Raw genomic sequence first — 12,223 nt, 5'->3', positions numbered from 1 at the left:
CATGAATTGTGATTTCCTTTTTTAGCTAAATTCTCATTGTTTTGGAACTCATGGGAGATTTGCAACCAGCTTTAAGGACTGAATGTATATTGTCCTGCCCTGGTATTGGCTTGTCTGATTTAATCTCAAGAAGGGTTAGGAGATGTTATTTTTAGGTAGTTAGAAAAAAGCACAGCTCATAGCTCAAAGGAAAATAGCTCAAAGAGGCACATAACTGAGAAGGACCTTTCTACTCAGTTGATGTCATCAATGACTCATAAAATAGGTGATTCAGTTACAATGCTCAATTTGGAAAAGTCTTTCTATGAAGGTGACATCACAAAGTTTCTCTGAGCTTAGTGAAAAGTCTCAAGACCTTAGAAGGGGTTGTTTTTTTTTTGGGGGGGGGGTTGGTTGAAATTACACATCCCTCAAAAAAAAACCCAAAACAAAACAGGGCTTTACAGTGGCCTTTTCTACCACTGTATAAACTTTTTAAGCAGATCTGCTTGTGAATGAAGCAAGTGCAAAACAGGACCAATTCTCCTTCCAGTCCCTGCAACCCAGGGCACTATAGTGGTGCAGTTCAGGGGTACTTTGAAACCACCTTAAAATCCACAGTTAAAAATCAAAGATGAGAACTTTACCCTTCATTTCTACACACCGGCAGTGTAGCACCTGATTTCTTCAGTTTTCAAGGCATTTTGTATTCCTATGCTTTAAACTGATGGCTAAAATTTTGCCTGCGCAAGCAAAAAAAAGACCCCACGCCAATGATGATCACAGATAAAACCAACACAAATGTTAATATAATAAGGAAGTTGATTTTCTTCAGATCCTCTTTTTCACAGTCTTCTGGTCTAATGTTCCCAATGTGCATTTCTTCTTGGTACCCGAAGTTCTGAGTGTACTGGCATGTTAAATGCTCCACGTTGGGGATATGGACATTTTTGTTCTGGATCATTGATGAGAGCCAGATGTTTCCACAGCAGTTGAGTGGGTTCCCAGTGAGATACAAGTTTTTAAGGGAATTTTCTAATGCTAAAATATTGCTGTTCTGTAATGTACTAAACCTATTGTTCCGTAGGTCCAGAACTTCCAGTGGAGAGTCACTACCCCACTTAGGCAGCCAGTTCAGCTGATTTTCAGAGAGGTTTAAATGTTTAAGGTGACTAAAACAAGGCAAGTCAATATTTAAATCTATCAAGCTATTGCCATATAAATACAAATATTCCAGAGACTTTTCAAGCCCTGATAATGCTTTAACTTCTATTTTCAGTCCGGGGTTCAAGGAAAGATCCAAGACAATCAGAGAAGTCTTGTAGAAAGTGTATGCTGGTAGGATGTTCAGCATGTTGTCAGCTAGGTACAAGTACTGAAGAGTAGGAGAATCAACAAATGATATACAACCACTTTCCTCTCCAGCAAGTCTTTGCTTAGCTAATCCTGAGTACATGCTGCAAAGGCTGATATTATTGCTCTGTAGGGTAAGAAGCCTGAGGCTAGGAAGACTTGAGAAGATATCAAATTGCAGGGTCTGAAGGTGGTTGTTTTGAATATAAAGCTCCTTCAAATTTGTCAACGTGCCAGCATCTAGGAGAAGGTTCTGCAAAGCATTGTAGCTCAAGTCGAGGACAGTTAGGGAGATCAATGCACTGTCATAAGTTACTGCAAATGCCTGAAGACAGTTTTTACTGAGATTAAGAGTGTGAAGGGACGACATTGATTCAAAGAAGTCATCTGGAATGGATTTGATTTCATTATAACTTAAGTCTAAATATACAAGCTGGGATAAATAAAGAGAACTGTTGTTTCTACTTTGCTTCTGATCAAGAAGATTAAAAGAAGCATCTAGCCACTCGTTTTCCATATAGTCCATTTTATCATGAGGGGATTCAGCAGTGAGCTGGATTAAATTCTTTGATAAATTCAGAGTTACCAGTTTATTTACCTGGGGAAAGACTGGGAAGTGAAGCAGTTTGTTTTCACTCAGATCCAAACATCTTAAGCTATATTCATCATCTGACTTTGTGGTGTGGAAAGTCTCAATGCTATTCCTGCTAAGGTCAAGTATCTCCAGCTGCCTGAGGTTGAAATCAGAGATGCAAGTAATTGAATTCATGGAGAGATTGAGTTTGGAAAGGTTCACTAGAGTCTCAAAAGCACCTTCTTCTATTTCCATGATGATATTACTCTGAAGATCTATCTCCACGAGATTGGGAGATCCCTGGAACATCTTGTGTGATATCACTATAATACTGTTGTCTGACAAGGAAAGATACCGCAGGGCTGGAGCTTGTTTAATGAAATACTCAGCCATCCCATTGTACAGACTGTTGTGGGACAAGTCCAGTATTTCCACCTTGGGTAAAAGTCCAATCCCCTCTGTCCCGTTCTGAGCAAGCTCATATAAGTGATTGTTGGCTAAATTTATTTCCAGCAAACTCGTCATGTGTGCAAAGACTCCAGGCGTGATGAAGCTTATCTGGTTAGAGCTTAAATCCAGGCACTGGAGGGAAGTGTAAAATGATAACGGCATTTCAGGGATGCTTTGAATCAGATTTCCAGACAGATCTATTTTGTTTACATTCGGCTGGAGCTCACGAGGGATTTGGTGAAGGTCTTTGTTGTGGCAAAATGCCTGCGAGTTTGCCTGTCAGAAAAAGAGAGAAAAGGTGTTGTCACAAGACAAATGATAAACATCTTTGCATGAAATATAAAGAAAATAACATTGAGCATCCAGGCAGATCCTTCTTCTGAAACACTGTTCACACTATTTTTTCTGAGCATTCAGACAGCAAGAACAACAATCCTAGTGCTTCTCTGCAGCTACCAGCACTCATTTCATTTTAAAAACATTTCTGACTTAAAACAGCAAAGAGCTTTATCTGCACGTGACACCTACTAAATGTTCTCCTATTTGTACCTTTCTCCTGGGCTCATTTTAATAGCCTTAAGTGAAGGAGTTTTGCCCTCTTCCCTTGCAATTAAATACCATTTCCTCACTTTTGTTCTGATGTTTAATGTTCTCAGCTTTGTCACTGTATAAGATTCTGCAAACTCTACTTGCAGTCGTAAAGTAGTTCCTAGAAGAGCTCCAGACTGTTGGTAGCACAGGTCCCAAAGCAAGGAGGTGGAGTAATGTAGAAGGATCCTATGGCACAAAAACCATCTCTGTCCTTAGTCACACCATCAGATATTTGATTGTGTCTTCCTTTAGACGTGGTTTAGTTAAGCAATGCATCTTTAACTCAATGGGTTTTCAACTTCTGAAGCATTTCTGATGCAAACCTCCAAACTATTCCTGCTTTTACCACCCATATTTATACTTTTCTTAAGGCAACAGTTCCCTTCTTCTTGTATTGGGAGCACACCTTAAGAAACCACTCATGCAAGACATCCATAATACAACATAGAAAAGAAAAAAATATGTAAAGACAGCTTTTACAAGGAAAAAACTGTGATGTGCAGTGAGGGTCATGCCTTTTCAGTCCAATTCTCAGCAGCAGGGTAGAGAAAAAAAAAAAAAACAACTGTCAAATTGGACTTCTAGATGCACATCTGTTTAATTTTAATGCACATCTAAGACTGGATCTGTGTCCAGAGCAAAATTTGGAGTGTGTGTTCGTAATGAACACTGGAAACATGAACACAATCATCCTTGCATAAATGTCAAGCTGTATTTTGTTTTTAAGGAGAACACACAGCAGCGGGAGGAAGTGGAATGTGGAAGGCTTAGGCAGCATTTAATTTACTGGAGGAAAACTTGTTATGAATGTATTTGGGTGACTGGGTCATGTTCTGTTTGTAGAAAGATCAGAAAGCAAAGAAAGAAAAAAAACCTGTTGAATCTTATCTTCTGTGGAGAAGCAGAATCCAGATTCCGTGACGTAAAACAGACATTAAAGAAACATTAAAAGTAATAAGTATTAAAACCCTTCTGTTTCATGTGAACTTTTAGGTGAATAAAGTGTCAGGTCTGTTTAGGAGAAGTGGGGCAATAGTCAGCATTTTGTGAAACTCTTTTGCATCATGTGAGCTTTGGAGACAGCATAAAAATGTATCATAGAAATATAAGTTCTCATCCAAACTCTAGATATGCACAGGCTGCTCCGCAGTCCTTCCCATGATATAACTTTCCCAAAGATCCCAAGTAAATGGCCTATTAAATCCTGAATCCCCTCCTTTTTTTCCCTCCAAATCACTCAAATCTCCCCCACCTTGACAAATTAGAAAAAAATAGAAGGGAATTTTCTAGGTTCTTCCTGGCATCATTTATTTCTGGAAAGCCACTGTAGAATTGCTAATTTTGAGCCAAAATGTGCACAGAGCTGGGCTCAGCTCCGAGGTTCAGCAATGGAGCAGAAAGTCTCTTCTTCATTTTATGGAAAAGGGAGAAGCCAGAAGGGTGCAAAAATCCAGAGTGAAAAAGCAGCAGGTGCTTTGCAGCCTAAAGCAGATGCCCAAGTTTCTTCCCAGACTTTGATCAAGATCTCAACAAGTGTTGAGCACCCTCTGCTCCCTCTGGGCACCCAGCATCTTAGCAAAGTCCTGATCCAACTCCCATGGACTCCAGCCAGCTGGTATTCACCCAGTTCGATGGGGTAGAGGTCAGTCCCAGTTCACCACATATCTTGCAGGACTGAGCCTTTAATCTGCATCCACTGAACCCTCCCAGTGATAAAAGGGATTGATAAAATCTATACCTCCCACTGTCTGCCATTTGTTCCTATAACATTTCCCCTCCCATTGTTTTTTTAACTTTCATTCCTTTTCACTGACTATTTTGATTGTCACTGAATTTCTTATCTAGTCTGTTCTGCACCATCTTTTCTTCCCCAAGGCTTAAACTGCATGAATTTCCTTCTCATGGGCACTAGGAAGAAAAGATGAAGCATGCCTCAGTGGGACGGAGCAAATAGCATCTGTTTGCTTGTGTATCTCCTCTCTTCCCACCCCATAGTCCAATGGGTTGGCAGCCTGAGGCTGGAGAAGAAATTTTTTTCTGGTCTCAATTTCTGACTTCATGATCTCTATCAATGCTGCCACACATTTGTTTTAAGTCCATTGGCAAGAAGTACTGCAGGGTGGGGAGCAGTTGATCCCTTCAGTGTCTGGTCCCATTCGGGTGCTGGTGAAAAAATGACCCAACAGCTCAAAAGTTGAGTATCATTTGGATTCTGACTCAGATTCTTCACTGCTCAGCACTGGGTGAAAGTTGTCACCCACCTTGGTAAGAGCCCTACAAACAAAGCAGCTGGATCCAAGCATCCTCCTGTGTGCTCCTGTATCAACTCATGAGTGTTTGAACCAAAGAATCTGGGCTGGAGCCACTTGGCACTGACTTGAACTTGCACAGTGTCCATTCTCTAGAAGAGCTGCCCAAGAGGGGGCTCAGCTACACAACAAAATCTTAGCAATCTGCCCAGGTACCACGTATCTGCTGACCTATGATAACCAGATACACACGTGTTCTTGCATAACCTTGATACAAGGTAATATATAATTTGCTGAAAACCTCTCCCTTTTATGAATTATTTGAAAGCTTCTCCTTTCCCAGTTAACATGAATTAGCAGAAACATCTTTCTTTGGGAGGTAGAACATGAACTAATGGAAGCCCTTCTCCTTGGATGTCAATAGGAGTTTGGAAGAACCTTCTGACATTTAAACTATGCCTTGCTGTTTCTCAAACAGGCAGATGCACAGTAACTTTTATAATCAGTGCAGCTCACTCCCATTTCATGGGTCTGGTAGAGACTGTTTATTCCTAAAAGCTCTTTTACAAGACTTTGATTCAATGACAGGAGCACCAGCCATGAGTCAGAGAGGTGTACAGGTTTCTGACTCATGCTTCTTCCATGAGATCTGGGATGAAAGTTTCCACTCCTGAGTCTTTGCTATTCTAAAGATGTCATCAGAGGGAAAGTACCATGTGAAACACTAAGGCTGTGATGAAAAATTATCATGTGAGGTAAGCAGGACTCTCAATGGACCCATCAGCTAATCCAGTAGCTCCCTCTTTCTTTAAACTACGTTTGGATTTACATCCTCCTCCTTCCATTGAACCAAATGCCCAGTGAAGGAAGACAATCAACATAACATTAGCAATGCTGAGTTGTTAATTTACACTAGATGAGCAACCTGGAGCCTGACTGCAGCATGTTTTCTGTCAGGGCCAAATTTTTCCCAGCCTTGCTTTCTAGAGCCTTGGGTTGTTGGCTTGATGAAAGCAGTTTACAGTGGAGTGGTGGAAACAAGCATGTGTTTACTTCTCAGCAATCAGCCTGATCTGTGACCCATCAAGAAGTGGGACAAGAAGAATCTGCTTGGATTATTGCGTGTCTCGCCCAGCCTTCATATGACTATGATACATGGGACCCAAGCTGTCATGTTTACAGTGGCTTCATCAGTCTTCCCTCTCCAGCCAATGAACTGAACTACCCAGTCACCTTCCCAAGAACTTTTTATATATACTAGGTCTTAATTTCTCTGGAATTCAGGAAGTGCAGCAATACGGCAGGGTGGGCAGGAATGGAATGAGTCCCATAAGGGAGATGTGTACAGCTAGCAAATTATTTTTTTCCCTATTTTGGAAATTCTTGAGGATTTGTGCTGAACAGCTTCAATGTTAAAAAAAAAAAAAAAAAGATAAGTATTTTTAAATGGTCTGTTAGTCAGAAGCACTTGGATAGGGAAGGAAGAAAGTTCAGCTTTGAGTAACGTTTACAATATTGAACCAGGTGCTTGCAAAAATACAAGGAGCAAATTTTGTACCGGCGCAAAAAGCTTTGTCAATTCTTTTACCTCCAGCAGAAAGTCAAGTACAACTTCCCTGCCAGTGATGCTGTGTCAGGGCAGAGGAGGTCAGTCTCTCTGTTATTACAGGAGGGCTGGTATATATGTATTTCACAGAAGATGCTTTATCTAAAGCACAAAGAACTCAGGCTTGATATAAAGGAGTCAGTTTTAAGTCTAAATTCTTTTTCTATCTCAAACACAGGATTCCTGGGCCACCTTGGGGAAATCAGGTCAAATTTCTTTCAACTAGCTTCCCCTTATTAAAAAAACAGAGATAATGACCCTTCTTTTTCCTTTCCTTTTGCGTGCTGTGAGTACAGCAAGGAAGTAGCCCAAGAACAGCCTGGAGAGTATCCACTAACCCAGCAAAGCCCACCTCTGTCATCATGGAGACCCTGTTCTTGTGGGGGGCATTTCTCTTGGCAGAGACCATAGCTACCTGTGCAGTGTCTGTAACAAAGAGGTCTCAACCCCATCCAGGATCTCAAGGGGCCTGGGTAGGGAGATAGCCTTACCATTTCACAGGACATCCCCTCTGTGAGCTGATAGTTAGAGGTCCCTCTGTTCACCACTGTCAGGAAGATGATGATGTATAATTTCATGGTTCTGCAAGAAAAAGTAGTTATGGTTAGATTTCAAATGTGACATTGCAGTCAACACATGACACAGCTGACACCAGATCATCTTCTAACATGGAGAAGCACACATGCAGTGCCATAAATTAACCCATCTCTGAGCCTACAGCACTTACGACCTTCGTATTGCCTTTGAGCCTTGTGTGGAAAAGAGAGACTTATGTGAGGACTTGAAAAGGAGATCCAACCCATTTAATGGGATTGACCTTGCGTGATTTCAGCTGCTACCTAGATGATACCCAGGCCACAAAATGAAGTCCACTGGGCAGTGTGTCTGGCATCATGGAGAAAGACAATCACTGAAGACCAAGTTACCTTCACTATCTCCATAGATGCAGCTCAGGTACTTTCAACTGGGCTGGAGTTTTGAGTTGCCAAGTCCTGACCAAAGTGAACAAGTGCTACGCAGAAACAAGCATTGAGAACAGTTTCCATTTCCATCCACAACATTTTCCACTCCTCTCATCCCAGAATGTCAAAGAGCTTTTACATGCTCATCCAGATTTGTTGAGTTAATATAAACAGCATAAAGAATGGACTGAGAAGTTTTTGTCCAAATGTTATTTTTCCATTTCTTACATTCCAGGTATGGGCAGGCGTTTAAACATATTTGAAAGTAAATGCCTTACAAAAGAAACAGATATAAAATGAAATGGATTTGTGTGAAATGAAGGATCCATCAGAGTTTGTTTGGAAAGCACTCCAGAAAAGAACACAGAAATAACTGCAAAAGGAGCAAAAAATACTGGGAGGCCTGTCACTGGGCAACAGGAGAAAAATGCAAATGAAGCTGAGGGAAAAAATTAGTCCTAATGAGGTCTCTGGCAGTGGTCACCACTGATGCGACCTCCAGATATCACCTCTTTACCACAGCCTCTGTTGCAAACATGCTGTATCTGTCTGTATTTATATGACTTGCAGACAGATCTGAGCTGGTCCTGCCCACATCCAGAGCCAGTGAGACACATGCCAGCTCCCAAGTGGAAGCCAGGCAGTAGTGCTTAGCTAGCACTGCTCTTAAGTCTTTCCAGGAGCAAGTTTGCATCTGCCAAGCTCCCAAATCACACCAATCCCATGCACATGTGCCGCCAAAATCCAGCATTGACGTACTGTTACTCAATGGTTTCCACCCACAGAGCATCAGGAGGCTGGAAACAAAAGAGATGGGATCATTCCCAGCTGGTGGAGATCTCTCCACTTAGTCGCTGTTTGCGAGTGCAGATGATGGCCATGCTTCTATACAGCAATGGCAACAGGTTCACTACAGGAACTTGCCCATCCCTCCACTTCTCAACCAGAGAAAAAGAGTTGTACATTAGGAAGAGAGAAACTGGGGAGGTTTAGACCACAGCTACTCTATTTTCAGATTGTACATTCCTTCTAGTTCAGGGAAACACCTAGTGATGGATGATGATCTGGGACCCCAAGGTGAAAGAACTTGCAGTTTGTCTTTAGGGCTCAGCAGCAGTATCAGAAGTCTGTTTCCCTGATCTGAGAAAAGACCAAGGATGTTCATTCTCCATCCTTTTAATTAATGTTTGCAAAATACGCCAAAATTCTCCTACGGAAGGAGGAATTGCTGATACCACCATCTATAATGTCTCTGTCATTCCTCCTCTGTTCCTCATTCCCCAAGCTTAGATGAGCAGGTGCCTTCTCTAAGGAGGAGAAAATGATTTTTATAATTTGGGTATTAGTTCCCTGGAACTGAGATAAAAGACAAACATAAGGATTATTAGAAGTCTTTACTCAGAGCCTTCAAATGGAAATTGTTTCTTTTTAGATCCAGTGAATTAAGCTGAGGAAATCTCCATGGATATTATCCACAACAGGGCACCACCCTGATGGACAGCATGCATCCCGTGTGCTCGATGATGTTTTCTCTTGTCACAATGCCAGTGCGATAAGGATTATTAGAAGTCTTTACTCAGAGCCCTCAAATGGAAATTGTTTCTTTTTAGATCAAAAGAATTAAGCTGAGGAAACCTCCATGGATATTACCCACAACAGGGCACCACCCTGATGGACAACATGCATCCCATGTGCTCTATGATGTTTTCTCTTGTCACACTGCCAGCGCAAAAAATAGTCCCTTTGCTTCTTAAATAGCAAACCTGACACAATCCAGAGTCTTAACATGCTTTGAAACTTCCTAAATTGTAAGTTTATAAGGCAACTGGGAAATTGATGTATTTGAGCATAAAAAATGTGTTTTCATGGCTTCTTGTGTAAGACAGGTCTGTATTAAGCAAGGATGCTGTCCCTCAAGGTGCTTCAAAGGTGGCTGTCATGCCCTGAAGCAGTAGGACATGATGGTCTCTTCCCATATGAGACCCCATGGACTCCATGCAGAGGAGGGTAAGCAACTCCTCATGGTACAGCACAACCCCCTTGCTTATGGAGATTCCCTTCCCAAGGTGGTTTTCACTTCAGCTGTCCAGCTGAAGAGCTTTTCCCTTCCCAGCTTTTCTCTGGACAACCTTTAGACTACCCTCAGCAACACCTAGCATGACACAGCAGTGCATCCCCTTCCTCTCTGCCCTCTGGGCAGGTCTCAGATGTCCACCACCCTCTCCTAGTGCAGAGCTCAGGGACCTCCACTGCACTGGTGTCAGAGAGCATCACCACTAAACCCTGCCTGCTCCGCTGGCATTGATGTCTCTAACCACAGCTTACAACAACAGTCCAGGATCAGCAGTAGCAGCAGCTTGACCTAAAGGAACTTTTATTGCTCTGAGGCTTTCCCAGAGTTGAAGCAACTTTATGTTCAGTACCAGTTTGCTCCCACTGGTAGCTGGGATAAAAATCCTGGCATACCTCAGAGCAGGATTGAGCTCTGAGCTGCATTTAGTGTCACAGCTTTCCATCATGGTACTTCAAAATTACCTATCTCCATCCACAGCTGAAAAATACAGGTGATTTCAGTAACAACCACAAGAAGTCTCATTAAATGGGTCAAATAATTTATCATCTAGAAAGAGTATGGTACCCAAACTACGTCAGCATATCCACTTAACAGATGGGAGGGTGAAGGCAGAGAAGAGCAGTGATTTGCCTCAAGACACATTTGAAACCATGGAAGAACTAGGCTTTATTTCCAGTTTGCCCAGTTCCCACCCCAGAACAATGTTTACCTCCATCTCTATTACAATATTAACCCTGAAACCACTTCATAGGTGTTGGTTGTAGCTAACACCAGCAACACATTCCAAATTTCCCCTAAAGGTAATTTTTGTTACTGCTTAAACAATTAACAGAGACGTTCCCTTGTGCCAAAGAGAGGTTAAATATGAAAGAATACACAAAACACAAACTCCCCTGGGTCTGATCCTTTTTCACACAAGACTGCTGCTAAATTAGAGCCTTCAGGGTTAAAAAGAGTGAATATTTCTCATTTACCTTGTTTCAAGGGTTTCTTGCATCCCCAAACACTGCTTTTAATCTCTTTAAAAAGCATATCCAGATCTTCAAAACCACCTCAGTGCCGATACCGATGAAATTTTTTCTTCAGCTTCACGTTCACCCATTTGGGATGTTAAAAGGCTCACTCGTAACTTCATAACGAAGGCATTTTCAGGGAAATAACCTTATTTGGGACAGTGTCTGCTTTAAATTATGTTGCTTGTCTTCCTCTGGACTCCTCTCCGAGCTCTTGCTGGGTCCTAACCACCGCGGTGTTCCGGACGGAGTCAGCTACTGTGCGACATCCTGAAGCTTTTGCTTGGGGCAGGCGTTGAGAAACAAGGGGGATTTTTGCCAGAGAAACTGTCATGATCAGGCCATGGGTTTTCTCAGGGGAATAAGTGACTTATCGTTGCCGATGCCATTGTTTAGCTGCGTGCGCGGTGCAAGGCGGTGTGTTTACTTTAGGGTTTTGTGTCCGCGAGTTACATTCCTGCAGGGTTGCAGCCTCCTACCCTTGCACCTAAATTACTCTCCGCATCGTTAAGAAAACAACGCTTGAGGATGAAAGGTTTCAAATTCACAGCTGATAAATATAAAGCACAGAATCTGGAAACTTGTCCTGGAAGAAATAACTCTTTCTCTTTGCAGTGGTCCCACCCATCAGAGTGCGATAGCGGTTTGCTAGCAGGATGGGGGTTCAGTGTCAGCTACATGGCACCTGATTTAAATTCAGAGAATCATTAAATCATAGAATCATAGAATCACAGACTGTTTGTGTTGGAAGGGACCTTAAAGATCATCCAGTTCCAACCCCCCTGCCATCAGCAGGGACACCTTCCACTAGATCAGGTAGCTCAAAGCCTCATCCAGCCTGGCCTTCAACACTTCCAGGGAGGATCAGCCACAGCTTCTCTGGCCAACCTGTTCCAGTGTCTCACCACCCTCACAGCCAAGAATTTCTTCCTAATATCTAATCTAAACCTACCCTCTTCCAATTTGAAACCCAGAATTAAGGAGATTGGTAAAGGCAGAAGGGTCCAAACATCTGGGTGAGCTGCTAAATTTTTAGCAGTGAGTACCTACTGCTGAATCTACCAAACCTGCTGGGAAAAATTCCCATTGTAAAACCGGTGCTTTTGTCATGCAGCAGATAATTTCAGATTGTCTGCTTTTTATTTATTATTTTGTGCTGCCCTCTAGGGCTGGAGCAGCTGTCTAATTGCTGGTTTCCTCACTTCCTTTTGCTAATTAAGACCTGCTTCTGGAAAACCCACCTTTACATAGATTTCCCCATTGCTGACTCCCAACCTCAGAGCCTGAAATGTTGCAATACATTTTTCCCATGGTTTAAATAATATGCCAAACAGCTGGGCTCTTAGCATCCCATTTGCTTTGCAATACACCC

At 42.2% G+C, this 12,223-nt stretch overlaps 1 protein-coding gene across 1 annotated transcript; it reads right to left on the bottom strand.

The window, feature by feature from the left end:
- Window positions 1–691: 691 nt before the first annotated feature.
- On the bottom strand, window positions 692–11,114 carry LRRC32 (leucine rich repeat containing 32). Its single transcript, XM_010176192.1, has 3 exons — window positions 10,813–11,114; window positions 7,294–7,384; window positions 692–2,632 (listed from the first exon to the last, which is right to left on the bottom strand). Exons 1-3 carry the CDS (start codon window positions 10,833–10,835, stop codon window positions 692–694), a joined length of 2,055 nt encoding a protein of 684 aa, XP_010174494.1. The 5' UTR covers window positions 10,836–11,114.
- Window positions 11,115–12,223: the final 1,109 nt, after the last annotated feature.

The sequence above is a fragment of the Antrostomus carolinensis genome, unplaced genomic scaffold (assembly GCF_000700745.2).
Source record: "Antrostomus carolinensis isolate BGI_N321 unplaced genomic scaffold, ASM70074v2 scaffold6479, whole genome shotgun sequence".
Classification (NCBI taxonomy): domain Eukaryota; kingdom Metazoa; phylum Chordata; class Aves; order Caprimulgiformes; family Caprimulgidae; genus Antrostomus; species Antrostomus carolinensis.
The sequence above is the reverse complement of the archived record's forward strand: the minus strand, read 5'-3'. Positions and strand labels throughout refer to the sequence as shown.

Excerpts from the sequence above, each read along its gene's own strand:
- LRRC32 (XM_010176192.1), bottom strand. The coding sequence starts at position 10,835 with ATGCAAGAAACCCTTGAAACAAG. Across the intron at positions 7,385-10,812 it reads CAAGAAACCCTTGAAACAAG|AACCATGAAATTATACATCA; the intron begins GTAAATGAGAAA and ends TTTTTCTTGCAG. Across the intron at positions 2,633-7,293 it reads AGGGGATGTCCTGTGAAATG|GCAAACTCGCAGGCATTTTG; the intron begins GTAAGGCTATCT and ends TTTTTCTGACAG.